At 38.3% G+C, this 27,899-nt stretch overlaps 5 protein-coding genes across 8 annotated transcripts; 2 read left to right on the top strand and 3 right to left on the bottom strand.

Moving 5' to 3' along the window:
* Positions 1 to 338: 338 nt before the first annotated feature.
* On the bottom strand, positions 339 to 1,442 carry LOC132704541 (uncharacterized). Its single transcript, XM_060674590.1, has 2 exons — positions 1,275 to 1,442; positions 339 to 1,213 (listed from the first exon to the last, which is right to left on the bottom strand). The coding sequence occupies exons 1-2, from the start codon at positions 1,287 to 1,289 to the stop codon at positions 413 to 415; spliced, it is 816 nt and encodes a 271-aa protein (XP_060530573.1). The 5' UTR covers positions 1,290 to 1,442; the 3' UTR covers positions 339 to 412.
* A 4,671-nt stretch (positions 1,443 to 6,113) lies between these two features.
* Positions 6,114 to 8,075, top strand: LOC132704542 (elastin-like). The gene is made up of 2 exons (XM_060674591.1): positions 6,114 to 6,264; positions 7,349 to 8,075. The coding sequence occupies exons 1-2, from the start codon at positions 6,253 to 6,255 to the stop codon at positions 7,988 to 7,990; spliced, it is 654 nt and encodes a 217-aa protein (XP_060530574.1). The 5' UTR covers positions 6,114 to 6,252; the 3' UTR covers positions 7,991 to 8,075.
* Positions 8,076 to 8,449: 374 nt separating this feature from the next.
* On the bottom strand, positions 8,450 to 10,014 carry LOC132704544 (uncharacterized). Of its 3 annotated transcripts, none has more exons than XM_060674593.1 (5): positions 9,854 to 10,014; positions 9,237 to 9,423; positions 8,989 to 9,074; positions 8,783 to 8,936; positions 8,450 to 8,638 (listed from the first exon to the last, which is right to left on the bottom strand). In XM_060674593.1, exons 2-5 carry the CDS (start codon positions 9,412 to 9,414, stop codon positions 8,571 to 8,573), a joined length of 486 nt encoding a protein of 161 aa, XP_060530576.1. In that variant the 5' UTR covers positions 9,415 to 9,423; positions 9,854 to 10,014; the 3' UTR covers positions 8,450 to 8,570. The 3 variants fall into 3 exon arrangements, with proteins under 3 accessions (XP_060530576.1, XP_060530577.1, XP_060530575.1); XM_060674594.1 differs by lacking the exon at positions 9,854 to 10,014 and adding an exon at positions 9,823 to 9,840; XM_060674592.1 differs by lacking the exon at positions 9,854 to 10,014 and adding an exon at positions 9,590 to 9,747.
* A 1,644-nt stretch (positions 10,015 to 11,658) lies between these two features.
* Positions 11,659 to 19,385, top strand: LOC132705124 (uncharacterized). The gene is made up of 14 exons (XM_060675557.1): positions 11,659 to 11,933; positions 13,383 to 13,540; positions 13,587 to 13,731; positions 13,783 to 14,034; positions 14,305 to 14,802; positions 14,858 to 14,983; positions 15,138 to 15,400; positions 16,248 to 16,476; positions 16,536 to 16,693; positions 17,741 to 17,888; positions 17,946 to 18,203; positions 18,256 to 18,753; positions 18,893 to 19,018; positions 19,069 to 19,385. Exons 1-14 carry the CDS (start codon positions 11,697 to 11,699, stop codon positions 19,354 to 19,356), a joined length of 3,384 nt encoding a protein of 1,127 aa, XP_060531540.1. The 5' UTR covers positions 11,659 to 11,696; the 3' UTR covers positions 19,357 to 19,385.
* LOC132705572 (UDP-glucosyltransferase 2) lies at positions 19,383 to 27,898 on the bottom strand. 2 transcript variants are annotated; one of them, XM_060676224.1, is made up of 6 exons: positions 27,687 to 27,898; positions 21,161 to 21,492; positions 20,850 to 21,107; positions 20,547 to 20,789; positions 20,270 to 20,495; positions 19,383 to 19,888 (listed from the first exon to the last, which is right to left on the bottom strand). In XM_060676224.1, the coding sequence occupies exons 2-6, from the start codon at positions 21,488 to 21,490 to the stop codon at positions 19,383 to 19,385; spliced, it is 1,563 nt and encodes a 520-aa protein (XP_060532207.1). In that variant the 5' UTR covers positions 21,491 to 21,492; positions 27,687 to 27,898. The 2 variants fall into 2 exon arrangements, with proteins under 2 accessions (XP_060532207.1, XP_060532206.1); XM_060676223.1 differs by having other exon boundaries at positions 27,652 to 27,898.
* Between the last annotated feature and the right edge of the window lies 1 nt (position 27,899).

Raw genomic sequence — 27,899 nt, forward strand, 5'->3', positions numbered from 1 at the left:
TGCCAAAAAAACGTTTTAAGTTGTAGGAATTTCTAAAGAATTATGTTACAAGATTTCGCGGCCAACGAATAGCAATAGTCCACGTGTTTACCCCTCAAATGTACCAAGATGGTCCTTGAAAATGGTATTTTTTTGCCGTTTTCTTGAAATACCCCGCAATCGCGCACAAGTAACAGGATATGTCGAAACACTCCGGTCGTGAAAAAAATAAAGGACAAGCGTCCCGATTCTTTCAATCTCGCTCGAAACGTATATATGGGCGGAGCCTTTACCTGATGCAAACTACGGTTTACATTCGTCACCTCCGATTTATACCGCTAAGAAAAAATAACCACACCTTAATTAAAAAAATAATTTATTTTCCGACTTAGTATGTACAAAGAAAAAAATTCGCGACTTCGCTAGCCACCGTCTAGTGACCCAAAGCCAAACCGTGTCCTGCTCCGATGAGCCTGCCTCCTCCCAAACCCAAACCGGCGTCTCCGTATCCTCCTTCGAGTAAGACACCTCCTCTGCCGAGGCCGAGACCTCCTCTAGCGAGACCTACTCCTCCTCCCAATCCTCCACCCACTCCTCCCAATCCTAAACCTCCACGACCGATACCAACGGCACCTACAGCTACTGGTACTCCAACAGGTACCGGTTGGGGAACGTCAACGGCTACGGGTTGTGGTACCGGAACGGCTACGGGTCTAGGTACGTCTACGGGTACTCCGACGGGACGTGGGACAGGTACTGGACGCGGGACATCAACTGGTACTGGGCGATCGACGATAACGCGGTAGGGTTGGGGAACATCGACTGGTACGGGACGAGGAACGTCTACCGGACGTCTGATTGGTACCGGGACTGGTACGGGACGGGGTCTGTCCACTCCGACGGGAGTTGGGACACCTACGGCGATGGCTCTGTCGATGGTAGACACGGATGCCGATTGAGTTCTAATTCCGGCGCCCAATCCCACACCACCGAGACCCAAACCTGCTCCGCCGATTCCCAATCCTGCTCCACCGAGACCCAATCCACGGCCGGCACCCAATCCGGAACCCAAACTACCTAAACCGATGGCACCAATTCCACGGTCTCCGAGGATGATGCCTCCGTGACCGAGGCCTAGGCCGGCGTCTCCAAGACCGATCAAACCTCTCTTGTCCTGTTTTCTGGCTACATTTCCGCAGGAAATGAAACCGGCCAAGGCCAAGACTAAGCAGGCCTACGATAATAAATATGCTTTAGTTGGAGAAAAACACAAACAGAGGAAAGAATAGACTCACTTGGAATGCCCTCATGATTGTCGATGCGGTGTGGTGCCTTTTGCGGGTGAATGCGGTACGGTTTGCGCTTTTGGTATTTATATCAAGCGGATAGTGCGGGGCGCAGTCGTCTCCCCCTTTCCCCACCGGCGAGTTTAAACTCGTCGAGCTCTGGGACAATTTTCAACGCGATTCGAACTTTCACGGAGGTTTTCATTGTTCTCGAGCTTTTCGACCCCATTACGGCTACGTGCTCGTCGCTGAGGCGAAAAGTTGAATTTTGAAAAATTTCCGTAAAAAAATGTTTTTCCACAACCTTGAAAAATTTACGGGAATTATGCAAGTTTGCAATACAGTTTATCAAAAATCGGGATCGATCTAGTGTCCTATTTTAGATATGCATGCTTCAAGGGTTCTTTTTTGTGAAAAAAAAATTCAACTACTTTTTGAAAAAAAAAAACAATTAAATATAGTAGCTAATTTGCTATTAATTAAATCGGTTCTTCAGATGTCCAGGTTAAATATTATATTAAAAAATAGTTTGGTTAATAAACGTGCCTCCTTAAGATACGGTTATTTAGAGGCTGCCGCAGGGACTTTTATCACCCAATAAAATATATTTGTGATATAAATTTTATTTAATAATAAAAATCGTGTCAGATATGCCTATTGCAAATACTGCAATGAACATTAGATCATCTATTTACTATCAACTATTATTATTTTATTATTAAACGTTTAGCACTGAGATCCCAAAATTCCAATAAAAGACGAGATCCAGCTCTGCTTGATTGTGACGTGAATGTTTTTTTGATTTTAAGTAAGTGATTATGTAAGTGAGCTTTGCGAAGAGCTACATTATTAAGGTAACTCTAGACTTAAAAAGTATGGTGAGTAATAGCAGCGGATGGTTTTCATACCGCCAAACGCGCGTGGGTTAAAAGTATCGAGGTTCGGTCAGTCTTACTCCTTCGTCCCACGAAGCAGAATGAAATGGCAAAAAATGCAAAGCAGTCATTCCCGTCGACCATACTATTTATTATGCCACACGAACTGGCGAGAAAAAAAAAACGCCGTGTAGGTTACAAAATGGTACGTTATAATGAAAAACGTTATTATTTACAGGTGAACCAGATATGTGCCGCATTATTTATACGTTTTGTATAAAAATCCGTAATTACATATCCTGTTACCTATTTAATACAAATCCTTGAGAACGCGAACGCAAAGTTCTCCGAGCAATTTTTATTCGGATTCCGATGGATATTGTTTTACGGACATCGTGGTAGAGCCGCAACGAGTTGAGGTTAGGTTACTAGATATTGCGAAACGCCCGCTAAATCGGGTCGGCGCCGCCGCTGTTCGCCATTTTTGTGACACGCTGTCCAAAAATTACCTCACGTTGCAGAACAGAGATGATAAAGCCCAGAGCACAAAGCCGGTAGTACCTGGTGTCCCACTAAGAAAAGTTTTCGACTGTTTCTGAAAGTATTAGTCGCATGACGTGCGATAAAAAAATATATTCGCAAAGAGGTCATGAATTCCTAGAACGGCCGTTAGACGGCTTTTGTTGGGAATAATAAAATGGGATTTTTGCAAAATTGTGCCTAAGAAAGAGTTGCTAGAAATAATGGTATCATAATCCTGGGAAAATGTAGAACTTTTTTCTTTATACTACTTCGCCAACTGTGATTAAGTGGCGGGGGAAGGTAATGTTTTCATTTAGATATAAATGTTCATAGCTCCGGATTGGGTTATCGATATCAATCTCCTTTAAAAGAGCGTTCCTTACTCTACATTCTAGGTTAAAAGTAATACTATTATGCAGTGCCTTTTTGTGGGGGCACGTGGGGCACACATGAAAGAATTTGAAAGAAAATGAAACAAAAACAATTTTAATGTCCTTTACAAACATTTTTGGATTTTTTTCCAAACAAAAATTCTAAATTTGGAACCCGCTTCGAAACGTATTTCCTACCTTATGCTAAGTATATTGATAGCGAAAGCTACTCTTTTATATTGTTACTCACGTAAACAGGAGTTTATTTTATTTCCAAAAATATTACGTACTTCAACTTTTTCCTCAAAACTACTTGCACCTGTTGCAGAGAGGGAGTACAACAAATTACAGACTTACAAATTTCCAGAATTAGCATACCACCAAAGAAGTGACAAAAAATTTTGAATAACCAATAAGTAAGATGTTAGAACAGGCAGGCATTTTAATTTTGTTTCTCAGTTGTTATTTATCAGATATTTTCAATATAAAATTAAATCCTGTTCCTACGTCTTGATCTCCTAAATGTATTAATGTACTAGTTGAGCAGCAGTTTTTTGGTTAGTTGGTGATATTTATTTACTGTCTCGTGACGTCATTGAAGAAAGATAATGTCTGCGTATGGTTTTCACAATTTGTCGGTTTTATGGAAAAAACAGTTAAGGTATATTTATCACGTCAATCACTCATTCGAATGACTTTGGCGGTTTTTGCAAGGCGACTATTTCTCTGGTCGGCTGGAGTTGTAATTCGGACCAGCTGTGAACCTTGACGCCGCATTTGATATAGGGTACAGACAATTCGCGTTGCAACATGCTGGGGGTATTTTTGTAGATATCCGCTTGGTACACTTTGCCTCGTTCGACAGGGCGTTAGCTGCTCCAGCGACCTTTTCAAAGCTGTTGCGGTAATGTTGCCGACTACGCGATTTGCTTCGACGAACAGTGCGTTTTAAAAAATCAATCGAAAACATAAAAACTTATGTATTAGTATTACGATAATGATAAATTTTTCATTATACGGAAAATCATTTGAAAATTTGTTTGATTATGGAAAACGCTTAAAAACTTAAGGTGGTATCAAACATTCAATTTCTAAAAGATGCGTTCCGAAACTAACCTGAAAAATTGTGTTTCTTATTGCAGAATGATATTGTATCTTCCCCTTGCAATATCAACAAGTACCGAGCTTTTCGAAATCTTTCTGTAAGATAGTTGACGCCCCATAGTTATAAATTTGTTACGGTTGTAATTAAAAGATATTTAATATTTAAAAAATTTCGATTTGTCTATTTTTCATTCCTACAAAATAAAAAATGAATGTTTATTTCTTTTAAAAAATTGGAATATTACTACTTGGTTATCTATGGAAAGATTAATCATACTGCAATGGATTGGTTTCAAACAAGTAACGCTTCAACTATATTCTTAATTTCTTCCCAGTTCTAAATCTAAAATCAGAAGTAACCAAAATTTTCATCTTTTTAGGGTCGATGTATTAATGCAATTAAAATAAAAAAATAAATAAAATATGAACAGGAAGTATAATGCCAGAAAGAACCAAAGGAGTTATAAAACTATGATAGATTAAAGATATTAAAAAAATCTAACTTACCAGAAACAAAACTTGTGGTTGGAAAAAAAATTCTAAGAGAAGTACGATAATAATCCCACGAAATATAACTTAAAGATAACTTCAACTATAGTTGGTATTGCGCAAACTCCAGGACGCATGAAGAAGGCTCGTGTATCAACCTTGTACTGATGACCACAGAAAACACACTTGGAATGGCAAGGACCAACAAAAACACAATCGCCCAAAAAAAATATCTTTGCGAGGTGGAATGAAACACAACTGGTAACCCAAATGTCCACCAGCAAAGGGAGTAAAATGTAGCTTTACCAAGCTGAAGTTTGTTTTTAAGGCCAAAAAAAACAAAATAACTTAATGGGATAGAGGAGCTGAGGTAGAACACAGTAGTAATACCAGATAGTGACGCAACTGAGATTTTCGCTTTGGGACGGCTAACATAAAAAATAGCAACTAAATTTTAATTTTTGTTAGTTATTTGGCGTCCGAAGTTCGTGGCACATGTCAGAACACGAGTCGCTTCATCGTAGGTACACAAAAAATGCCTGGAAACGCATTGGCGTCCGGTAGCTAGTTATAGCTAATTGTTCGATTTAATTGGCCGCTTACGAACGTTGTTTTGTTTTCCTAATGAATCTGAACAATGCCGCAACGGAGATAAAAAAATATTACGCCGCATTGCAAAAAGGGGTGTTGTCTGCTTTGAACGGACTGATACGGCCGGTGACTGTCCCGAGTTTTTCCTCCGGCGCATAATGTTTAATGAATTTATGAATATGTCCGGCGATATACGCATATTTCATATATACATCGTAATTATTGTTTCCCCCTGAAAGCCTCATTACAATAACGTAATATTCCAAAAGTTATATCGCCATTGTCTTCTGCGAGGACTAGATTTTGGCAAACCCCGATGATCAATCACCCTCAGCGTTTTTGTTATAAAGTATTCTTTTGATAACGTTTTTACGACACGAAATTTGTATATTATAAACTCAATATAAACCGGAATGGCACCTGAGTTATGGAAAAGTGAGGTAATTTTGCAATAGGAAAATGTGGCTAGCAATAGGAATTCTTGTTTTTCGCTTTTCCATTTCAACAAATGGGAGAATGGGGTGTTCTTGTTTTTTTAACGGTATTGTTCCCATTGAAATTACATATTATTTTATTAAAATTTAAATTTTGTTTTTGAAGTTTTGTGCCAACTAAAATAGTAGGCAATGAATGCCAAAATCAGAATTTATTACATTATCATTTCACACAAATGATAAAATCTAATTAGCTGTTTTCTTTTTATTTTTTCTTATTTTATTTGCATAATGATATTTACATATTTCATTGATATAAACCCTCTCTGTGCTGTCGCTGAAGCAGTTTTATGCTCAAAGGGATAATCAGGGTCTTATGGTAGTCGAAATGTCAATGGTATCATTATTAGACATGTAATCGGAACCCGCAACCCGGCGATTCGAGAAAGTACGGTACATGGTATCCCTGAGAGGTATAGTACCGCGAACTGCGTGGAACCGGCTAGTGGGGGGGTGTTCGAAACCTTATATTAGCAAAGCCCATACTCATTGAGACAGTTGCACCCTCGAGTGTGGACAGTGATCGAATCAGAACCCGAAAATGAAAACTCTGGTACGTAATGAAAAAGGCGAGACTGTGAAAAGTCGATAAAAATGTTGCGGAAATTTAGATTTTTTATTGTTGACGTAAAAAATAAGGCTTTGATAAACTTTCATACTTTAATCTTATTTGCTAAACTTACGAATTCTTTTTATGGAAATTACCTGCCAAGCCCAAAACTAAAACTAATTAAAAATGTGTACAAATTCATATGTTTGTGAGTGTTCTCGAAAATGTATATCTATAACATTTTCAATTTTTCGCGCACTTTCACGTACTATCGTCGCTCACTAACAATCAAAACTAAAGATGCGGTCGTGTCGCTTCACTCATCAACGCGATGAGCTTTTGATCCCACCACATCCGCCACCTCGGCCTTCAACTTTTTCTCTTCCGACCTCAGCATTGTACTTCAACTTTGAAAAGCTTAAAATTTTGAAAGTAAACGCACCTGTTGTTAGACTCAATATCAAGGGCATTGCAAATAGATGATAATTGCCGGCAAGATTATGCGATAAATTGCTAACATTTAACGTTTTTCCACCATTCTTAATAATTATCTCTTCGGCGTTCCTTGCCGATTAACGCCTATGATGAATGGCAAGGTCAATAATGCTTGGAAGAAATGCAGTGTGCACCCACTTCCTGTATGTACTGTTGCGAAACGAATCGGCATTTAATTAATCTTCTTGGACAGTATTTCGTATATAAATCACAAAATTTGATTGACTGAAAAAGTTGGAAAATATTGTAGCGTTGCCTGAATGCTTTTATCGTCATATTTCATTAACAGCGCACAAGGACTTGGTGCTGAGGACAAATGATCACGCAGACAGTTAAAAATTACGTTATCAATTATCAATTACTTTCGTCAAATTAATGCTTTAAAGAAACAATAATAAAAAGTAAATATAAAATTTCTAAAACGTATATTTCGAATAAGTCTATACTACATTTTATTTGAAATTTCACTCTAAATTGTTATTATTTTACAAAACTAATTTATTAATTTTTCCTTAGAATTTTTTTCTTATTGGCCCTAACAACATAGACGATTGTAAATGAAGGAAATAATGAAATTGTCAAATTATTCCAGCTCTGCTTTTGCCTCATCCTAAGCATAGCTTTGGCTGCCGAGAAGTCAGCCGAAAAGGCTGAAGAAAAGCCCAAGGACAAGAAGGTCGACAAGCGCGGTTTGACCGGGTTAGGCATCGCCGGCCACGGCTTGGGATTAGGCGGAGGACTTGGAGGAATCGGTTTGGGAACTTTGGGAAGCGGAATCGGTTTGGGACTCGGTGGAGCCGGTCTTGGAGGCTTGGGTCTGGGTGGAGCGGGTCTCGGTGGAGCAGGTTTAGGTGGAGCTGGTATCGGACGTGCCATCGATCTCGGAGGTCACGCTCACACCCACACTACTATCACCAGGAACCTCGGGGTTCCGGTAGCTCAACCATATGCCGTTCCTATCGATAGACCCGTCGGTGTACCAGTAGGTGTCGACGTACCGGTACCAGTTGATCGTCCCGTCGCCGTACCAGTTCCAAGACCGGTACCAGTTACCGTTGAAAGGAACATCGCCGTACCCGTAGACAGACCCTATGGAGTACCAGTACCACAACCTTACGGTGTGCCGGTAGACAGACCCGTTGGTGTCGCAGTACCTCATCCGGTACCCGTCGGTGTCCCGAGGCCCGTCGCAGTACCAGTGGCCCAACCTTACCTCGTCAAGGGTATCCATTAAGAGAAGAGAGGATATTTTCAAAATTGTAAAAATCATCTTCTAGGTCATTTTTGTATATACGCGAAATAAAGTAAATTATTTGTAAGGCGTGTATTTTTTATTTGCGTTGGAGCATCCATAAGCATGGGGATTTCATTTGAAAAATAAACAGTCAGTTTTATCAATTTAATTTTTGTTCCTATACTCTTTTATATTACACCCCTGAAATAGTGTCGTAGCTTTCTAGGGAGTTTTATTTTGAAAATATAAAAAAAAATTAAATAAATTAGTCAAAATTTCGGGGTATATTTTATTTACTATTAAGCAAAACAAAATTTAAAAAATAATAATTGAAAGAAGAGATTGTTGATTTTAGAATGAATTTATGTTTTTTCAATTGGCCTTTATGCCTGTTGAAATATCTTCCATTTTTATTAAATTATTCTGTATTAAATCACAGTTTTAAATAAAACAACCCTGTATAAAATACTTATTTTATTTACACTCTAATCCGCCACCAAGGCACAAATGCTTGCCTTTTATGAATACGAATTTGTGAAGCATGGTTTAGTGCAAATTATTTTTAATAATGGTTAGCCATCTAAAAATTGAGCTTACGCAGATGCTTGTAGAAACTGTAGACTGTCAGTATATTGTAGATGACCACCACTGAAAGAAAATGTAGTTAAAGGAATGAAATATTTTTCTAAGCGACGTTTTTTTTCAAAACCTCCCGACCTCGACATTTGATATGAACTTTTTCAGCGTTAAAAGCTTGATAATTTTGACGTCACTTTTGGGTGCAATACTCACGCGTGACGACAGTACTGATCAAGACGTGTCCAACAACAAATGGTGTGTTGTCGTCGGCGGTATGATGCACTATGGCGATCAACGTGGCAACGATGTACACGGCCAACGTTGCTGGATTTAAACCCAGCCAGGGCAAGAGCAATACCGGACGATTCTGGAAAAGCGTTTTTCATCTCCAACATCAACGAGGAAGCCGCCATACTTACAGTCTCAGCTCCGAATATCAAGAAGATGGAGAACACACATTGTAAGGCGCTGGCCACGCCCACGATTATCAAAAACACTCGCAAAACTGGAACAAATAAATACATTTTACAACCAGAGCAATCGACCGATCTCATGTTAGTTGCAAGTATAATACGGTGTTCGTAGATTAGTAAATTTCACTTTTCCTTCAAGTTTTGATTGAATTCATTGCTTAGATGTGTTTATGAATGATATGTGGTTAAATTACCTTCCATTCTAGGGATGATGGATGGATCGGAGAGTTCTATCAGTTCGTGGGAGTTGTGTGCGTAGGCGGAACTTAGAATCAAACACATGAAGGCAAAGATGCTCTGGACCACGCCGATGATAATGGTTCCGTGTTTGAGGCTGAACCCGCAGCAGTTGTTCATCTCTGGGGCCCTCATTCTCGTGGTCTGAAAAATAAGAAATGAAAATAATGGTAAGGGTTGTCTAATGTGTATCCTTTTATTGTTTTGTAAACGAGCCCTTGCATAATATCGCTAAGACGGAGTAAATTTGCAGCAATGCAAAATTATGGTCTATGATATTGAAATAACAACAAATTACTCGGCTAATTACTTGAAAGTTATGCTGATGAAACATAACAATGGAACGTCATTTTTTAATTGTCGTTTGTAAAGTAAATTTGAATTTTGCTCGTGAATTTTGTTTTCTAGGTCGCTATTCAGCGTCACAAATTTCACTTTTATACATCCGATCGTGATCCAAAGACATTAAAAACTAGTACCAATTTTCTTAACCCGGCCGCCTGAGGTAATCAAAGGGATTTGAAAACTTCTGTCGGTACTTACCGTAAGAACAACTAAAATTAAAGGTACTTACCGTAAGAACAACTAAAATTAAAGGATTTTTGTTAAGAGTTAACAACAATCACACACTATTTATTATAAACAAATGGCGAACAAAAACAAAATAAGTTTTGCATAGGTGGCAGCAATCGCATCGAGCGACAGAAATACCTCCGATATGGTACCGACGATACTTCGGTCGACGTACGCAGTTCCATCCTTTCTCTGCCGCCTACGTCGCGCGTACGTCGTTGATTGGTTCGTCTTGATGACCCATTGTTTGCGGCGGATGGTCTCGCCATTGAAGCCGGCGGTCTTTGTTTTTTCAAAATAATTAAAACAGTGGAATAGTTCTTGGCGAAGCTAGAGTCACATAAAACATTGACGTATATTCTGTTTGACCTTGAAAAAAAAGTGTTCGTGAGTCAGAGTTTCAAATGAAATTTGGTTAGTTTTCCGTGGGCACAATTTTGTTTCTGTTTCTCTTGAAAATTTCACTAAAATATTAGCACCTGTAAAACGCATATCCCAAATTTGCAAATATACGAAAAATACTTACAAATCATAACTTATAAAAATATTGGGTAAGGAAGGACTAACCAATTCAACCATTCAATTAAATTTCAAAATAAGAAAACGCGTTGTCAAAAAGTCAAAATGTATAGCAATTTTCAAAATTTATCGTTGGTCTTTAAGATTTTTTTAATATTATTCTTACGAAGTTTGCATAACTAATAATATGTTTCAATAACAATATTTTATATACACATATTAAATCTGAACAGCGAAATATAAGATCATCAATATCATCAATAATGATCAACATTCCGGGTAAACACAATTAGGGAGAAAGTATAGAAATATCAAAGTTGTGTGTTGTATTGAGTGGTAGATTACGAGCGTAATAATTAATTTAAATATATTTATTTATTTATTAAATTATAATTTACATCAAGTTTGTATCATGTTTGAAAAGATGTTTGTGGGATTGCACCATGTCAACAACTATTTATATACATAATTTTACAATAGTACAATCGATATTTATAAACAAACGTGTTATTTTTATTTACAATTGCAGTTTTAGCATTTGAAAAATATTTTGTTATTCAGGTATTTTCTTTATTTTCTTAATTGGATAATTAATATCCTATCAATTAAAAAAAGTTAAATTAGCTTTTTTTAAAAAAATGATTATTAATTTTCAATCTCGCAAGCTTTCGTCGGCGTTTTAAATCATTCACGCTGTTCAGAATTCGTTAACCGCCATATTTCGCCGGCACAGGAAAAAAATTGATCCGCAATTGGCCGGTGGTTTGGCGGCGAATTGTATGCCGGGGGCGGGATTTCACCTACACACACATACACACACAGATCTACACATATCCGATCGATTTGTGATTTATTTTTCACGAATGCCGATTCCATGACATTTATTGAAAAGGAGTAAAGGATTGAGCAAATTCGAAGAAGCTTTTTCGAAGATCGTCGCCATTTTCCGCCTGAGAAATTTCACTTGTACAAACTAGAAGAATATAACTTCCGTATATGCATATTTGTTCCTTATCTGCTCTTAATCAACCATCATGTATAGAAACGTACAAATATTGCTTGAACAAGAAAACCGTGACGTCACTTGTGGTATTTCCCTCGTAGCTACGACTTTATGGATCGCTCCGACGGGGCGGCAAGCGACGGGGTCGGGAAAATCGCCGCATAAATTATGCAGCGGCGGAAAAAAGCTGTGCGAATGATACATCTGACGACGTAACGATATTAGTGGCGTCATCCCCACCACCGCTGCCGCCACACGACAAGTCTAATCGGTGATGAATTTGAACTCTCTATTAGGTATCAGTTCCGCGCCATCATCTCTTATGCAAACATTAAGAGGCCAGCTAAAGAAGGCCCCGTCTCGATTGACCTACTTCAGGCAGTTGCCCTTTTTTCCATTTCCGTACGCGGTATTCCTTCGCAGGATAACAGGTACCGCCAGTAGCGGAAAAATGCAGTACCCGCTCAAGATAATCATAGCGTCCGCGGGCGCCATGTTTTTTATAGTCCTTTTCGGGTTTGTAGTGTTCCCGAAAATTATCACCAGTAAAGTGAAGGGGGTGAGTTCCGCCAAATTTTTGCACTCTGGCACTATGTTCCCCATCCCATTCTGTCAATTTTCAAAAACAATCAAATCTTTTCTTTTCGACAGTGGAGTATACTTTGGTTCAATATAAACTACTACTACCTCTGCATCAGAGTATAGATCGAACCATCTTGACACCAACAGAAAGCCAATTGCAACTAAAATTGCTGTACTCCTTATTTATACAAATTTAAAGATAATTATAAAAGCACATATAAAAAAATTCTACAAATATAGAATCCATGCCAAAATGGTTTTTTATGGTTGAAAGTAATAATAATGAGCTTTATTGGCTAACAGATATTAAAAGACAGTTCAACATAAACAAATAAGAAAATTACGAAAATATACCAATAAACAACATAGTAAAAACCAAACAAAAAGATAATCACTTCACAATCATCTTATAATGCGTGATATGTCCAATGTCCATTGCTTGACAGAGTGGACTTATACGGAATATGTTACAGTGTGCAAGTGAGAGTACTAAAAATAAGCTTTTGTTAAACAATAAAATGGAGTAACATTGATGTTCGTTCCATTTGTATTACGTCACACTTATAGTCTACAGTATACGTTTAACTAAATTTTGCAGACAAAATTTTGAAATTTTTAATGGTAGAGTCAGCACGACAGATCTGGACTATTGTACAGAGTATGGTAAACACGGTGGTGAGGATGTTTGGCTTAATTTTGCTTCATCTAGTCACTTTATAGGAGCTTCTTTCTCGCCCTCATTAATTGTCAGTTGCGTTAATTATTTACTATCACCAATGCTATAACAACAACGCCACCAGCATCTGCAGCTGTGTAAACTGGCAGCTTTCATTCAGACTTCAGCCTTTTTGATTGCCTACATCTAACTCGTTTCTCTTCTTCTCTTCTCTTTTTATCTGCCATTTCTGGCATTCCAAAATGATCCACATTATATTGAAGAAAATCGCGTGATCCAGCCCCTTATTAACCGTAAAATGTGCAAAGTCCAAACGGAAAATGTCACAAAGCCGTAACCATACGTTACCGTAAAAGATAAACTATACTTTCGTTTGTAAATGAACCGTGTAAAAAAATTCTCGTCGAGCAAACAAATTTAAAAATTGTTTGTTTAATTCGATTTCAAAGTCCAGAACCTTCGATTCTGATTATAATAACAACCAAAACTGATAGACAGTGATATAGTGAGTACATGGCTAGCAACCTAGAAATCGCAAGTCTCCAAAATCGCTTATAGAATTATAAGGTAGTTAATACAGCCTCGGCTTTTTTGGTCGAGTTGGTCTTTCACCTTATGATATAGTTAAAACTATACAGTTTTTAGGGGCATACTAAATGATTTCTGCCTACATAATGCTATTGCACATAGGTTATCTCAGAACCTACTTTGACAAACAGTCAACAAATTAAACTATCGTTCATATTCCAGATGGTGAATCTCAAACCCGGAAGCGAAATCAGAGATATGTTCCTCAAAGTGCCGTTTCCGTTGGAGTTTCGCGTCTATGTCTTCTCCGTTCTCAATCCAATGGATGTTCAGGGAGGTGCTATCCCGAATCTACAAGAAATAGGTCCATTTTGTTACGAGTAAGTATGCAACTTGCGTCAGCTTGTCCTAATCCTTAACTTTCAGAGAGTGGAAGACTAAAATCAACGTCCAGGATAACGAGGGTGACGATACCATAAGCTACAACGCGGTCGACACGTTCCAGCCGGCCAGTTGGCCAGGGTGTCTCACAGGAGAAGAAGAAGTTACGGTGCCTCATCCCATGATACTCGTGAGTATTTTTCCACATAGTGCAAGTATTTCTCTATAAACTATTGTACAGGGTATGGTAAATACGGTGGTGAGGATGAAGCCTGGGGCGATTAGTCTGGCTAACAAAGCCATCAAGTCCATCTACGAGAACCCACCGTCGATTTTCATAACCGTCAAGGCCAAAGACCTGCTGTTCGACGGAGTAGTGATCCATTGCGGAGTTAAGGACTTCGCAGGGAAGGCCATCTGCACTACCCTCAAGGCGGAACCCTCGCTGAGACAGATCAACGAGGATGACATCGCGTTCTCCCTCTTCGGACCTGTGAGTACGAGATACTGATTTTTGTTTCACTTTAGTCATACTATGTACTCCACTGCTAACTCTACCTGATCATACCTCAAAATTAACCTCACCAGAGAACCACAAACAAATTTAATTGACTGAATTCGATTTAAGCCACTAGAAACACATAATTGTTACACTATTAAACACAAGAAGATCCGAGAAGGCTGACGGGAGCAACAAAGCCATTTTGCCAGAAACCCTCGCCCTGCTTTCTTTCCGGTTTCAATTATCTCTTCCCTCTTTTAGAAAAACGGGACTCCCAGCAAGACGATAGTAGCTCTGAGGGGAGTCCAGGAGAGCCGCAGCGTCGGTAAAATCGTCACCTACGACGGCGAGAAGAAGCAGGGCGTGTGGAACGGTACCAAATGCAACCAGATTCTCGGCACCGACGGCACAATTTTCCCTCCTTTCCTGAAGAAAGAGGAAGGCCTTATGTCGTTCTCCCCCGACCTCTGCAGGTCGTTGGGGGCCGTCTACGAGAAGAAGGCAAAGTACGAGGGCATCCCCGTGAGCGCCTATTACGCAAGCCTAGGCGACCAGTCAAAGAACGCGGACGAGCGATGTTTCTGCACTACGCCAGAAACGTGTATGAAAAAGGGACTAATGGATTTGTTCAAGTGCTCGGGAGTTCCGATATATGCTTCGTTGCCTCATTTCTATGACTCGCACGACAGCTACTTAAAGGGAGTCAAGGGTCTTCAGCCGAACAAGGAAAAACATGGGATCCGGATCTTGTTCGAATCGGTGAGGGTTTTTCTTTTGAAGTAGTTGTTACGTCCCAATTATTTTGTTGTCGTAGACGACTGGAAGTCCGGTGTACGCGAAAAAAAGGCTGATGTTCTCGATGCCGCTCGAGCCCAACCCGAAAGTTGACCTCTTCACCAACTTTACCGAAACGATCTTTCCGTTATTTTGGGTCGAGGAGGTAGGCTTTCTTTTGTCCACATATAAGTGTTTTGACGTATCCCCTTTTTATATTATCGAGAGGTTAATGTACCGGATGTTCGGAAAATGCGCATCACGTAACGGCTGATGTCAACGTAATGAAATTTTAACTTCACACTGGATCTGAATTTCAGGGCGTCGAACTTAACAACACTTACACGAAACCTCTGAAGGATCTGTTCAAGATTAAAAAGATCGTTAAGGTCGTGAAGTACCTTGTGCTGTTGGGATCACTGGCGGGTATGGGAGCAGGGGCTTACCTCCATTTCACTCAGACTGCGCAGACCAGCTTGGAACCGGTGCGCAAGGTGAAACCTGCTCCGGATACCAAAAGTCCGATAAGTACCGTATACAACGGTAACAGTTTGGAAGCTGCCAACGGAAATCTGAGCGAAAAGTACTGAATGTGGAGTTAAATATTTTGTGCACCATTTTAATACAATAATTAGACAAATAGGTTCACAAGTATCCTTCGAATCATAAATACCTCACTCTTTTTGCTAAGCGGAATGTAAATATTGTAAGTAATTATTGTTGAAGCCCGTTGGGAAATTAATAAAAAACTTGTTTAATAAAAATTTACTTTCGATAGCGCGCTCCCCACATAAAATCCTCCGATTTAATTTTTTTTTTACTAAATAAATACTACTACGAACAGTTTAGCCACAAGTCGCTGTGGATAATAGGGGTAATATTCTTTATTATTCATGTACCAGTTTAGTCTAACCATTCGCTGATACTTAGTAAAAATAATCTTATATTTAATAAATAATGTCTAGCCATTAACATTAGCATGCAATAGTTCAGGTCGAAATGTAACTCATGCGGAATTGTACATTGAAAATAACGGCTGATAGTTGATCGTATTGAACAGGTAAGTTATTATTATACTGCTGATGTTTTTATTTGCAAAAGTTCTAAATATAGTAGAATGTGTACCAAACATAAAGAAAAGACTTCAAGAAACGAAACCATGTACTATACATTAAAGAAATCCATAAAAGGAAAATAGTAGGAACTTCATTCAGACTGGCGTTTGTCGAAGAACTCCATCAAGTTATACTTATCAGCAGCAGCCTCCAATGGCTGCAATGTTAACAATTGCCTTATTTATGCAAGTGTTAGTAAGTTTAGATCTCCGCTGATGACTAAGCACTAATGACACCCCACCATAGACAATGAATTCAGACATTCAGAAACAGACTAAAGGTAATTACAACGGGAGGCATCCCCACCACGTAATTAACGTTAATATCTCAGGTAAGTACGATGCTTATTCGGATGGGTATCCCGCCAGTGCGTTTCGACAACCATAATGCATTGTTTAACATAAAAGTCGAGATTTTTCTCTCTCCCAACGTAACCATGAAAATCCCGCTGACTGTGATCGTCGCCTCTGGTGTCATCCTTTTCGTCTCGGTACTCATGAAACTCTTCGTTTTCGACGCAGTGATGAGGACTGCGATCAGGGCGGTAATAAGATCACCTCTATGAACGTTTCTCGTGTAATTAGAGGGTTGCGTTGGTTCTAGCAAACGTGTCTCAAGTTAGGTAGCGAGATCCGGGGGATCTACTTAAAAATCCCCTTCCCACTCGACTTCAAAATATATTTTTTCAACGTGACCAATACCATAGGAGTGCAGAACGGATCGGTGCCCATCCTGAAGGAAATCGGACCTTATTGGTACAAGTAAGTAGTTTTCTTAATTTTCTATATATACATATATCTTGATAAACGCAAATGTTACCTTTTAAAAAATGCATATTTAATAACATAAGTATATTTGACAATTAAAATAAAGCTATGTCTGACTTTACAAACATGTCTTGGAGTTTAAATTCTATGATAGAATTAAAATCATAATATGTTGAACTTTAAAAGCTACGGTTGAATATTAAAAAATGTACCCTGCTTAAAAAGGGTTAATAATTGAGAAAAAAAACTTTAAAAGGTATGTTAGTCACTTGTCACTAAAACATAGATCCGTTTGAAAAACAATTTAAAAATAGGTTCGATCCTGATTTTACTTAATTTTTTTTTCTTTTACTTAACTTTAAAATCTCTCTGTACTTACAATTACAAAAACTGCTTTTCGAGTAAAATATATGTTTTGTACTTTTATTTCGATTGATCAGAACTAGCTATCAGTAAATATGTTTAATTTTTAATGCATTTCTTACGAGAAAATGAAAATCCCCAAGAAAGAAAAAACTAATAACGTTTTCATCCAATTTATAGATTTTTTTTCTCAAAAGAAAGTCCGAGATCAAAATGAATAGCAAATGTCGCCGAACCTGGAAATGAAAGAAAAACCGGTCAAGCTTTTTGCATACGATACACTTAAATCTTTTCAGGAAAAAAGGGATTTGATGTCATGTTTTTGCAAAAAGTAGAAACGAAGAAATAAGAACATCCAATTTGATTCTTCACTTTTGTAATTTTAAAACGATATTTTAGAACCAAGTAAAGCATTTTAAATATAATTATAAGAAAAATGTTTTTTTTTTATATTATTGGATGTTTTATCGGCCTAGCTTTTCGGCAAATTGTGATTCAAAGAGGACCAAATCAGGGAAAAAGCGACCTTCGTCCAGATCTAATCGGTTTATTTGTTCCAAAAATTATAAACCGCATTTAATAACAACACGCACTCGTAATTACGGTCCTTTTTTTGCAACAAGGTTACCGGCACGCCTCTGTAATTTTTTCCTTATTAACGAAGCGGTTTTTTTACAGCGAGTACGTTGAAAAAGTGGACGTCATCGACGATGAAGCCGAAGACAGCCTGACGTATTCCCCCGCGTTCCGTTACGAGTTCAACCAAGAGAAGTCCGGATCGCTAAGTCAAGATGACTACGTCACGATCTTACACCCCCTGATAGTGGCAAGCGACCAACCGACCTCGAAACTATTATCAAAACATGACGATATCTACTTCCAGGGTATGGTCAATCAAGTCAAGCGAGATTTTGCTGCGTTTCTTCCCCTCGTGAACAAAACAATCTCCGACATCTTCAGGGAACCCAAGTCTATTTACCTCACTGCCAAAGTGCGGGACATCCTGTTCGACGGTATCGAAATCAACTGTAACGTAAAAGATTTCGCGTCGACGACGGTGTGCTCCCAAATCAAGCAGGTGCCCGGCATCAAGACCAAGAAAGGCGAGGAAAAAATTTATCTTTTCTCCCTCTTCGGATCGGTAAGTACTCTCATAAATTCCAGAATGTGTTACTCTACCTAGCGACTATTAGAAAAACGGAACGTCGTCCAAAAGATTTAAAATCCTCCGAGGTATCACCAGATCCAGAGACTTGGGAAGGCTCTTGGAGGTGGATGGCCAAAAGGAGATCAAATTGTGGAAAAATAACAGGTGTAACCGTTTCAACGGCACAGACGGCTGGATATTTCCACCGATGCTTTCAGCGGAGGAAGGTCTCTGGGCCTACTCTACCGACCTTTGTAGAAACGTGGAGGCCAAGTACGTTAGAGACCTGCACTACAAAGGACTCGCCGTGAGGAGTTACGAAGCAGATTTGGGGGACGCGGAACATCGTGAGGAAGATCGGTGTTACTGTCCCAAACCAGAGCAGTGTTCCAAGAAAGGAGTGATAGATCTGAGCAAGTGTTTGGGCTCGCCTATCATCGCCACGTTGCCGCATTTCCTGGACACATACGAAGAGTACTTGGATCAAGTCAAGGGCTTAAAGCCTGATCCGGAGAAGCACAAGCTTCAGATAATCTTCGAACCGGTATATCGTACAATGGAATTACACCCAAAGAAGACCAGACAACCCGAGCATAGACAATGCTGATTGTAAAACAAAATCACAGAATTCTCGTCTGGTCTTCTTTGGATACAAGGAAAGAATATTAACATGCGACTCGTAGATGACAGGTACACCAGTCGAGGCGGCCAAAAGGATCCAACTCAACATGTTTGTAGAACCCAATGACCAAATCGACCTGATGAACTCGGTACCGATGACTCTTCACCCCATATTTTGGATGGACGAGGTACTAGTGTCGATCTAACGGTAACCAACCCTTTATAACGTAAATTCCAGAGCGCGGTAGTAGAGGGAGATTTATTGAAAAAACTCCAAAACATATTCCTGATGACGCGAGCTGTCAGCTGGGTGCTATGGTTAGTCATGGCACTCAGCGCGATAGTGTTTGGAGTCACCTTCTACCAACACAAGAAAAACAGGAGTCGGTTCAAGGTTACGATGGTTCACGAGTTCGGCGGGGGTAATCAAACTAAGGATACTAACGTGTTGACACGTCGAGGAATCGATGAAAAGGCCGGAGTAGATAACAATGCCATGAGGGATAACGAATTCGATAAATATTAAATAAAGCTCGAGTGGTGTTATTTATTTTACTCGACCTTAATAATTTTCCTAGAACCTATATATACACTGTACTTGCCTAGCAACCCTAACAACCTCCTGCAGATGCAAATAGAAACTACGAAAATAACCAAAAGGAAAATTATAACGTCCACTAGGTAATACTGAACTACTCCCATGTGTCTAGCGGGCGACTGAAGGTGGCTCGCGCCTTGGTGCCTCAACACGTACTCTGTCCAGTAAATGGCTCTCTCCATGGAAGTTTCCGGTTGGTCCAAAAGGAGCTTTTGTCTCCTTTTCACTTCCCGACGAAACCGAGGGTCTCTGATGACGGTTTTGATGGACCTCAACAGGAGTTCTGGAGTGAGATTTTCGAGATCTAATTTCAACGCGTAGCCATCCTCTTCGGCTTTGGCTGCGTTAGAGTCGTGGTCGCAGAACACGGGTAGCGAGACGACAGGCACTCCGTGGTAGATCGTTTCGAACATGCTCAGCAAACCTCCATGAGTCACGAAAGCTCGCAACTTAGGATGACCTGAAAGGAAGATAAAATGCTTCATTGATGAAAAAACTTTGACACCCATTACAAATTTTTTTATAGTAGTATAAACTAAACTAAACCGCCACGTGGAGTTAATTCTGTGTTTTTCCGTTTTACAAGGGAGCGAAAAAGAATCCCGTTGTCGATTACCGCATATTCTTAAGCTTGTGTTTTATGTACGAAAGAAATCCCTCCAACGTTTCCGTTTCATTGTTAGACCTGCTTAAGTTAAGTCCCCTTCTGATCCTCTTATATTAAAATCTCCCCTAACAGTTGGCTTTCAAAGAATCGCTTACTAATCATTTACCGCACTTTCCACGAGGGTGGATTAACCGTCTCATTATGTTTTTGTTTTATTGCAACTCCGCTGCGTACCGAGTATATCCTGCTGCGGCAACCATTTTCCCAACATGACGTTGCCGGGCAAGTCGAACATGTCATCCGCCTCGTACTTCCACAATACCCTCTGTGGTAAATTCCTAAACACCACCATCAGCATGTTCCTGAGATAGTCGGGCATGTTGCTCGCCTTTACAGAGGAACCCATGCTGAAATAGATGAAGCCTGCAGTTCCGGAACCCTCGATGAATCTCTCGAGGTCCTGGAAACGTAATTTCAGGTACCATCCACAATTCCATCGGTCAATGATTACCTCAGGGAGCTTTTTCGGTGATCTGCAGTGGATACAAGCTATCTCTGCAACGTTAGGGAGGTAAGGTCGTGGGTAAGAGACCGTAGCGTGTCCATTCTGTAGGATAAAGCTGACATTCCTCGACATGTCGTAAACGGCAGGCACGTCATTGCCGAGGTGTTTTCTCAACACCTTTTGAATCATAAAGCGCACCATTACAGAGTGCATCGCGTTGGCCGCCATGTTCCATAGAGTGTTTTGTACCTGGAATTTCAAGAGAATTCCTTACATGTTCTTCCAAAGGCATTTTTTAAGTCGACTGACCCTCTGGATAAAGTTCATGTTGTCCGTGAAAGGCCTCGCCAAAAAGGGAGTGACGGAATAGGGGGTGGGGTTGCCGGCCAGAGATAAAGATCCCGTGTAAAAACCTACGGTATTGATGTAGATAAAAGGAACCTTGAAATGATGAACGAAGCCGAGAGCACATTCCGGATACGCCCCGTCCAGTATTAGAAGGTCAAACTTCTCGCCAGAATGCATGAAGTTCCTGGTTTCCTGGTCAGAGAGGAGGACATCGCAAGCCTGTAAACGTCTTCATTAAAATAATTTATTGAGGCGGATCGAGGTAGACGAACTTCGTAGCCATAACGCATCATGTCCCATGGGTGGACCGGTTCCTCGCCTCTCATTCTGGCTCCCACTAGGTCCCAGTTTGTGAAGTTGCGAACATAAAAAACTAATTCTGTGGGAGTGATTTCCTCCAAACCTGACAAGAGAAAATCGCTAGGAAAGGCGCTAAGGAAAGTGAAATTGTGTCCTCTCGGTATGAGCCCTCTCGCCAGCTCCCAGAAGGGAATCTTGTGGGATTTGGTGCCGCCCATAGTTATCATCAAAATATTCGCGCAGGAACAGTAATTTATCACAGCCATCGTAGCGGTCAGAGCTGGTATCCATGGCGTGAGCATGGCTGCAAGGGAGATTAACGAAGTGTTTATAGAAATTTTCGCGAGTGGTGTAAGATTGTTTGGAAACGTGCCGTTGCATAATGCGAATTTGATTGTTTTGCGATCACGTGGTCGTAAAATCGGTCGTTAAAAGCAAATATTTTAAGTCGTAATCGTAGGTATGCGATCGAAGAAACCTTTGTTGTTACATTATTGTTACAGCAGATGTGTGGAGACGCATAGATGATAAATGTCTAAAATAGACAGGTAAGGATTGGGCCGCATAAAACCCAAATATATTCCATAGATGTTTTAACTAAATAAAAACAAAAAAAATGTCATAGAACATTCTTCTTTGCACATTTTACAGAAAATAACTAATTCATGAGCTTCCTCTGTGTAATTATTATCATTTTTTATATATTTTTAGCCGTGCGCCCTTTTTGCCGCTACATATTGTTATACTTAATGCTATACTATAGTGTAAAACATGACCCATTATTTCACAAGGCGTTTTTATTTACTAGCATTCCATGAAAATTGTTTGCTTCCCATGAAGATCCCTGAGACTTTTCCCCAAACGTGTCGCCACTTTTAGCGCGGAAAATTTCAGCTTTTCTTATTTTCTATTACAGTAACGCGATAACGAACGTTTAATTTCTTACGACATTTAAATTTGTTGCAAAATCATCTCTGGCAGACCTAATCGAGCGTGTCCCGTCCGTACGCCTTACGTAAAACCCCCAGAGATAAAAGTCGTCCACAGGCGTCCATCGCCTCCGCCGGTTTTGACCTCGTTTTATCAATATTCTGTAGGTCAAAAAATTCCTGGACATACGAAATATATATTTTAAGGAAAATAATTTGTGTGTTTTGGTGGGACTCGAACCTGCAACCTATTGCACCATCAAACGGAAAAACCCACACATTAACAGTGCTAACAGCAGTACATTAATTATTTAAGTTTAAAAAGACATTTATGGAAAATTATCGTACCTTAAAAAGGGATAATTAGAACGCGTCTTGTCTTGGCTAATCTCATTCATTTGCGATCAGGATTGGCCTAATACAGGCAAAAATATTGCTACTAACCGTGTCGGCACCACTGACCCGGCGATTAGGTCAAGTCGCGCTGGTAGTCTAACTCTCGAACCATAATTTTATACTTTCACATTTTGATTCGGCGCTAATTCGTATAATTCGATGATTTGTTTGCATATCTCGCGCCCTCGCGTCATCAGCACTGCAATTGTATCGGTAGCAGATTTTTTTCTGATTTGCAACCGTCCGAAACCGAAACATTCATGCTGCTAAATTGAAGCTACTTTTTCGCAATTAACGTTGATACCCACGGATGTGTGCAAGATTTAGCTTAGATTAACAGAAAGTTCATACTTTTGGGTCAAAATTACGACCAAAGCATCAGGTTTTTAAAAGTTTATCCTAGTTTAAGAAGTTTTAATTGCATTTTTTCTTCAATTAATAAAATAGTCCAAAATGGTTGTGAAAACAGTTTAAAAACTACTTGCAATTGAAAAACTATATAAATGAAAAACTGTATAAAGCTATATAAGTACGTAGTTTCAACTGTTTCTATTATTCTTCTGGGTAAAATAATTTGAACTTTTATTTTAAATTTGCAATTGTTCTAGGAGTATAAAAATCATAAAAAATTATAAGAGACATGCTCAAACGACAGTGCTGTAATTTAAACTGCTTAAAAAATAAACGAAAAATAAATAAGATAGGTTGCTTACTTAAAAAAAATAAAGTTAAAATAATTATTATCAGTAAACTTTAAAGTATTGAGCATGGCACTATTATTATTTATAAATTATATAGACATTTCTTCTCAGTATTTAAAATATGTTTTATCCTTCCTTCCTTTTCTGACTTATGACTTGACTTATGTCAGAAATTCTGTTTTTAGGCTATTTCTAATAAAATTTGTCAGTGTAAGGTTATTTGAAAATTTTAAACCTATTTTGACGTAGCTCCTATACGGTTCAAACATGATAAAAATCTGAAAGAATGTTTAATTTTTCATGACTTATTTGATTTTAAAAAGTTCAGGCCATTTTTTCTGATTTTTTTTTATAAATAATCGAAGGATGGAATGGTACGGAGAACAATAAGAAACAATTTATCACAATAACAATAGTAATTAAAAAAATCAAATAAAATTTGGCAATTATATAATATTCTGGTGTCTAGTAGTTAAACTTTAGATATTGTCCATTCTTTATGAATCCCCCTGTATATCTGATGTTCGATTGGCACTGTACCTATGTACCAAATTCTAACTTGTTTTGTAACTAATGTTTTGTATGAAAGACATTTAATTATCTGATTTTATTGAGCAAGGATATTCTAAATTTAAACAAACTAGTTTGAAGGCGTGATAAGACTTTTCTTTTCTTATTCTTTGCAATTTGCAATTAAATGCAAAGGTGATAGAGAACTGATGAAATGATGATTTTGCATCGATCCTAAATTCTTTGGTTATGACAAAATGTATTTATTATATTTATTTATTCACAATACCACTATACTTTATTTTTGCAAAACTGTTAAAAGCAGGCGAACTAAATTTACAATTTTCGGACATATTACAAAAACAAAAATAGTTTGAAATGTTATCCAAGAGCATAAAAAAATGCAAATAATATACAACTATAATCAGAGAAGGGACGTGTAATTAAAAATATAATAAACGATATTACATTTTCGGAAAAACGGCAACGCCGCGTCGCTGGAAATATTTTTGATTAACAGCGCGAATCGTCCTTTATAAATAAAAAGCGCCCCGCATGACAGTTGCGGGTGAAATTTTCGACCCGGTTGCCGAATATAAATTTTCGTCCGGAGAAAGTCGCCTCGCGGCCTATCAGACGAAAGCGAAAATAAAAATTTAATTAGTTGGCCGCATCTCTCGAATGCCGCGCGCACCTATACGCCGCGAGACAAAAAAAAATAAATTTTCGGATCGATACGCACGCAAAATCGTTGAATAACGATTGCGTAAGCGGCGGGAAAAATAAAGTCGTTTCGCAAGCGAATTATACTTTCTTTAAGCTCCGGGCGCAAATCTCAAACGACGCGAATATAAACCGCGAGAGACCGCGTTCGCTTTTCTCGCGAGCGGCCACGCGGAACGCGAGTCCGAACGATACGTCATCCGGCTACGCGCCGCCCTCTCCTAGCAACCCGCGTTCTGCTTGACAACGGCACACACAGTGTTTAATCTAAAACTTTACAAGGGGAGAGATCGGATGTCTTCGGTAGATTTAAAACGCTGATAATGCTGTCAATTCTGCCAAATAATATCGACTAAGAATAGTTTACACAGAGGAGATTCCACTTATTTTGCCCCCAAACTTTTTTTACGGAGATATTTTTAATTTTTTGTAAATTTCATACGTAAAAACGAACTATTTGAGGGAATAATGATTGTTGCGGAAGCAGCTGTGAAATAGAAATATTGTAAATTTTGAACTTTTTGCAGTAGTAAGTTTTTTGAACCAAATTCGTTTTCCAATAATAATAAAAATAATAATAATTTTAAAAAACGATTTCTTGGTGCCCCTTTAACAAAAGGAGGCGTTCTTAGACGTATTCTTATTAACCTAACTAATGTTGTTATTGACTCCGGAAATTAGAGGAGGGTTTTTTGAAACACCTTATATAAGCTAGTATCATTTACTAGATCGAACAAATGAGATTGTTGGTTATACAGACGGTAAACGTTATATGTAAATAAACGTTCTAATAATTTACTTTGATGAGGAGGAGAAGAGATGTACCATCTAAATCCAAGATTAAGCATATGCACGTCAGTCCTAAATTCAACATTAATAAAAAAATATAGGGAGGATTCTGAGTCAAGAAAATGACAGTTTGACATTCTTAAACATTAAACGCGACTTTTGTAATCTGTGGTGGTCGTAGAAAAAGTTTGCAACTCATTAAATAAACTCATGACGTGTCTTTTATAAAACTTGTATTATAATACAGCTATTAGTCCCTGGCTAATTATAAATTTAGTTAAATAAAATTAATTAATTACTTTACTTAATTGCAAACTAAAGCAAAGGAGAAAATGATCTAATAAAAATCGACTTGCGTAAACAAAAAATCCAATCTGAAGGGCTTCGTTGCACGCGAAAAATTTCAAAAATCCGCAGTCGGTTTCAATTAAAACTTCCGACCGCAAAACCAACGAATTCTATTCGGTCGGTTGGGTTTCTTCAAGCAGAGCTGGCGACGCGACGTGGCCCGCTGGTTCAAACGAGACTTCTTTAAGTTGGTCAGCAATGATTCAGACCTGTAGCATTTTCAGTTCTTATTTCCGTATCTACTGTATATACCGTCAAAAAAAGAATTGTACCGTGTATACCGCTAAGAAATAATATAAGGCTAGTAGTAAGCGCTCTAAGAAAACAAAAGAAAATATATAAGCACAGATAGAAATTAAAATTGCTGAAAATCTTTGGTTCTATGATGTTTGTGTTTCAAACTTTACGATTTTTCTTGGGTGATACAGTTTCTTATTGTTCAATTTAATTTATACCAAATACAATATAAATTTTAATTGTTGTGGCTCTATAAATAGTACAATTTTTTTTTTGGTGTTTTCTAAAAAACAAATAAATTATTTTCTTTTATTTATTTTATGTATTTGTATATTTATGTATTTTTAAAGTGAACGTAAATAAAGAAAAAATGAAAATTTCTTGGATGGTACAATTTTATTTGATTTAAAACAACTGGGCAAATTAAATAAATTTAATTTTTACCATTTAATGGTCAAGTTAAGGGCGTTTAATTTTAAAAAAGCTTTGTTTTTCTTTAAGTATTTTTTAGTTAAAACCAAACGGAAAAGTATTATGTTACAATTTTTTTAGTTACTAATTTTTTTTTTCATTTCTATTTCTATATTGAAAGCAAATATAAATATTGTAAAACTTAACTTTTTACTAATTTTTTTAAATATTACCAAGTATTAAGTCACGTGGCTTTGTCTGAATCGAGTCTGCTAATCATTTTGAGAGTGTTGGAAACGTTCAAGCCAGGTCGCGGAATAATTCCGTCTTATTAATAGCAATAATTGCTCATAAACAATATTGTGTGGCATATCCATGTAGGGTTAAAAGAATCATTAGCGCCGCGATTGGGGACTTTAATGGTGCCAATAATGCCATTGGATTCGACAAATTGTAAATCTCGAATGCCTGCATAATAACGTCGTTTAAAATTTGCCGAGCTGATATTGTTTATGTGCTGTTTAGAGCGGTGATGGCCGCGCGTGGTGGGAATTACATTTTGGAAGGGCTCGGCCCGGAAATAACTTCAACGTAGATAAAATTCGGGGGGAACCAAAAATGACCAAGGATTGGCGCCGCCCCCGTACAAAAATTAGATCCGAAAACGATTGGTTCCACGCTCCACTAAAAAGTGTAAAAATAAAAATAACAATTGACAGAAAAAATGAAAAAAACAAAATTTCTAATAAATAATATAAAAATTAAAAAAAAATTGTTAGTGATGCGCATTTCTTTATATCTTAACGACGAGTCTTTTCGATTATTTCCTTTTCTTGCGAATTTTGCTTTTTATATATTACCAAGAAAAAATAATGTAATCATTTTTCCGAAGATTTGGCTTCCTTACACTCGACGGCAGCATCGCGCCGTCTCAGTCACGTCAGATAATTACAGAAAAGACCACAATTTCACGCATTGCCATCGAAATATTGAGAAAAACAATAAAAACAAATTAACGTGCGATTTTTTGATTTAAACCAATCCCGCTCACTCTGGGAAAGCCGAAAAATTGTGATTATTACATACACAAACTTTTCCCAAACAAAGTTCAGATATATATTTTGAATTATTGTAAAAATGAATTTTGGAATAAACTGATAAAGAAGAAACTACAAATGCAAAAGAAAGTTATTTATGTCCGTATGTATAAACAAACTCGTACCATATCTCAAAATAAATAAGAACTAAAAGTTCAGATTTTCACTTAATTATATATTTTGTTAAAACAATTGTCATGTCAAAATATATAATTTCGTGAAAATCTGAACTTTTAGTTCTTATTTATTTTGATAAATGGATTTTCATCAAGTAAAAGCCACCTCAGTTCAATCGTACTATTTCGCTTAGAGCAGTACTAACCTATACGGAGCCAGGTACCACTAATAACTACGTACTTGCAGTCCTAAATTCGAAAATTCGCACGCACAATCTCAAAGTACAATTCACTTCAAAAATCGGCACCAATTCAGAAGGGTTCCTTCCGGTGGCACATGTTCCGCGGTACCACTTTTCTCCCTCGGCTAAGAGCAACTGCAGCCGTAACGACACCTCATCGTTACCGCAATGCTGTTATTAAATTTCCGTTTTCTTCTTACACCCAGCCGATC

The sequence above is a fragment of the Cylas formicarius genome, unplaced genomic scaffold (genome assembly GCF_029955315.1).
Source record: "Cylas formicarius isolate icCylForm1 unplaced genomic scaffold, icCylForm1.1 PGA_scaffold_7__23_contigs__length_41026272, whole genome shotgun sequence".
Taxonomy (NCBI): Eukaryota; Metazoa; Arthropoda; class Insecta; order Coleoptera; family Brentidae; genus Cylas; species Cylas formicarius.

Bases quoted from the DNA above. Each gene is read 5' to 3' on its own strand.
- LOC132704544 (XM_060674592.1), bottom strand. From the start codon at position 9,613: ATGTTTCATCAGCATAACTTTCAA. The intron at 8,937-8,988 runs GTAAGTATGGCG...ACGCTTTTCCAG, and splicing joins TGATATTCGGAGCTGAGACT to AATCGTCCGGTATTGCTCTT. The intron at 8,639-8,782 runs GTGAGTATTGCA...ATTTTCTTTCAG, and splicing joins GATCAGTACTGTCGTCACGC to TGGTGGTCATCTACAATATA.
- LOC132705124 (XM_060675557.1), top strand. From the start codon at position 11,697: ATGCAAACATTAAGAGGCCAGCTAAAGAAGGCCCCGTCTCGATTGACC. The intron at 15,401-16,247 runs GTACTGAATGTG...CACCACGTAATT, and splicing joins AACGGAAATCTGAGCGAAAA to AACGTTAATATCTCAGGTAA. The intron at 16,694-17,740 runs GTAAGTAGTTTT...GTTTTTTTACAG, and splicing joins ATCGGACCTTATTGGTACAA to CGAGTACGTTGAAAAAGTGG.
- LOC132705572 (XM_060676224.1), bottom strand. From the start codon at position 21,490: ATGCTCACGCCATGGATACCAGCTCTGACCGCTACGATGGCTGTGATA. The intron at 21,108-21,160 runs GTTCGTCTACCT...AGACGTTTACAG, and splicing joins TGATGCGTTATGGCTACGAA to GCTTGCGATGTCCTCCTCTC. The intron at 20,496-20,546 runs GTAATCATTGAC...TTACGTTTCCAG, and splicing joins CACCGAAAAAGCTCCCTGAG to GACCTCGAGAGATTCATCGA.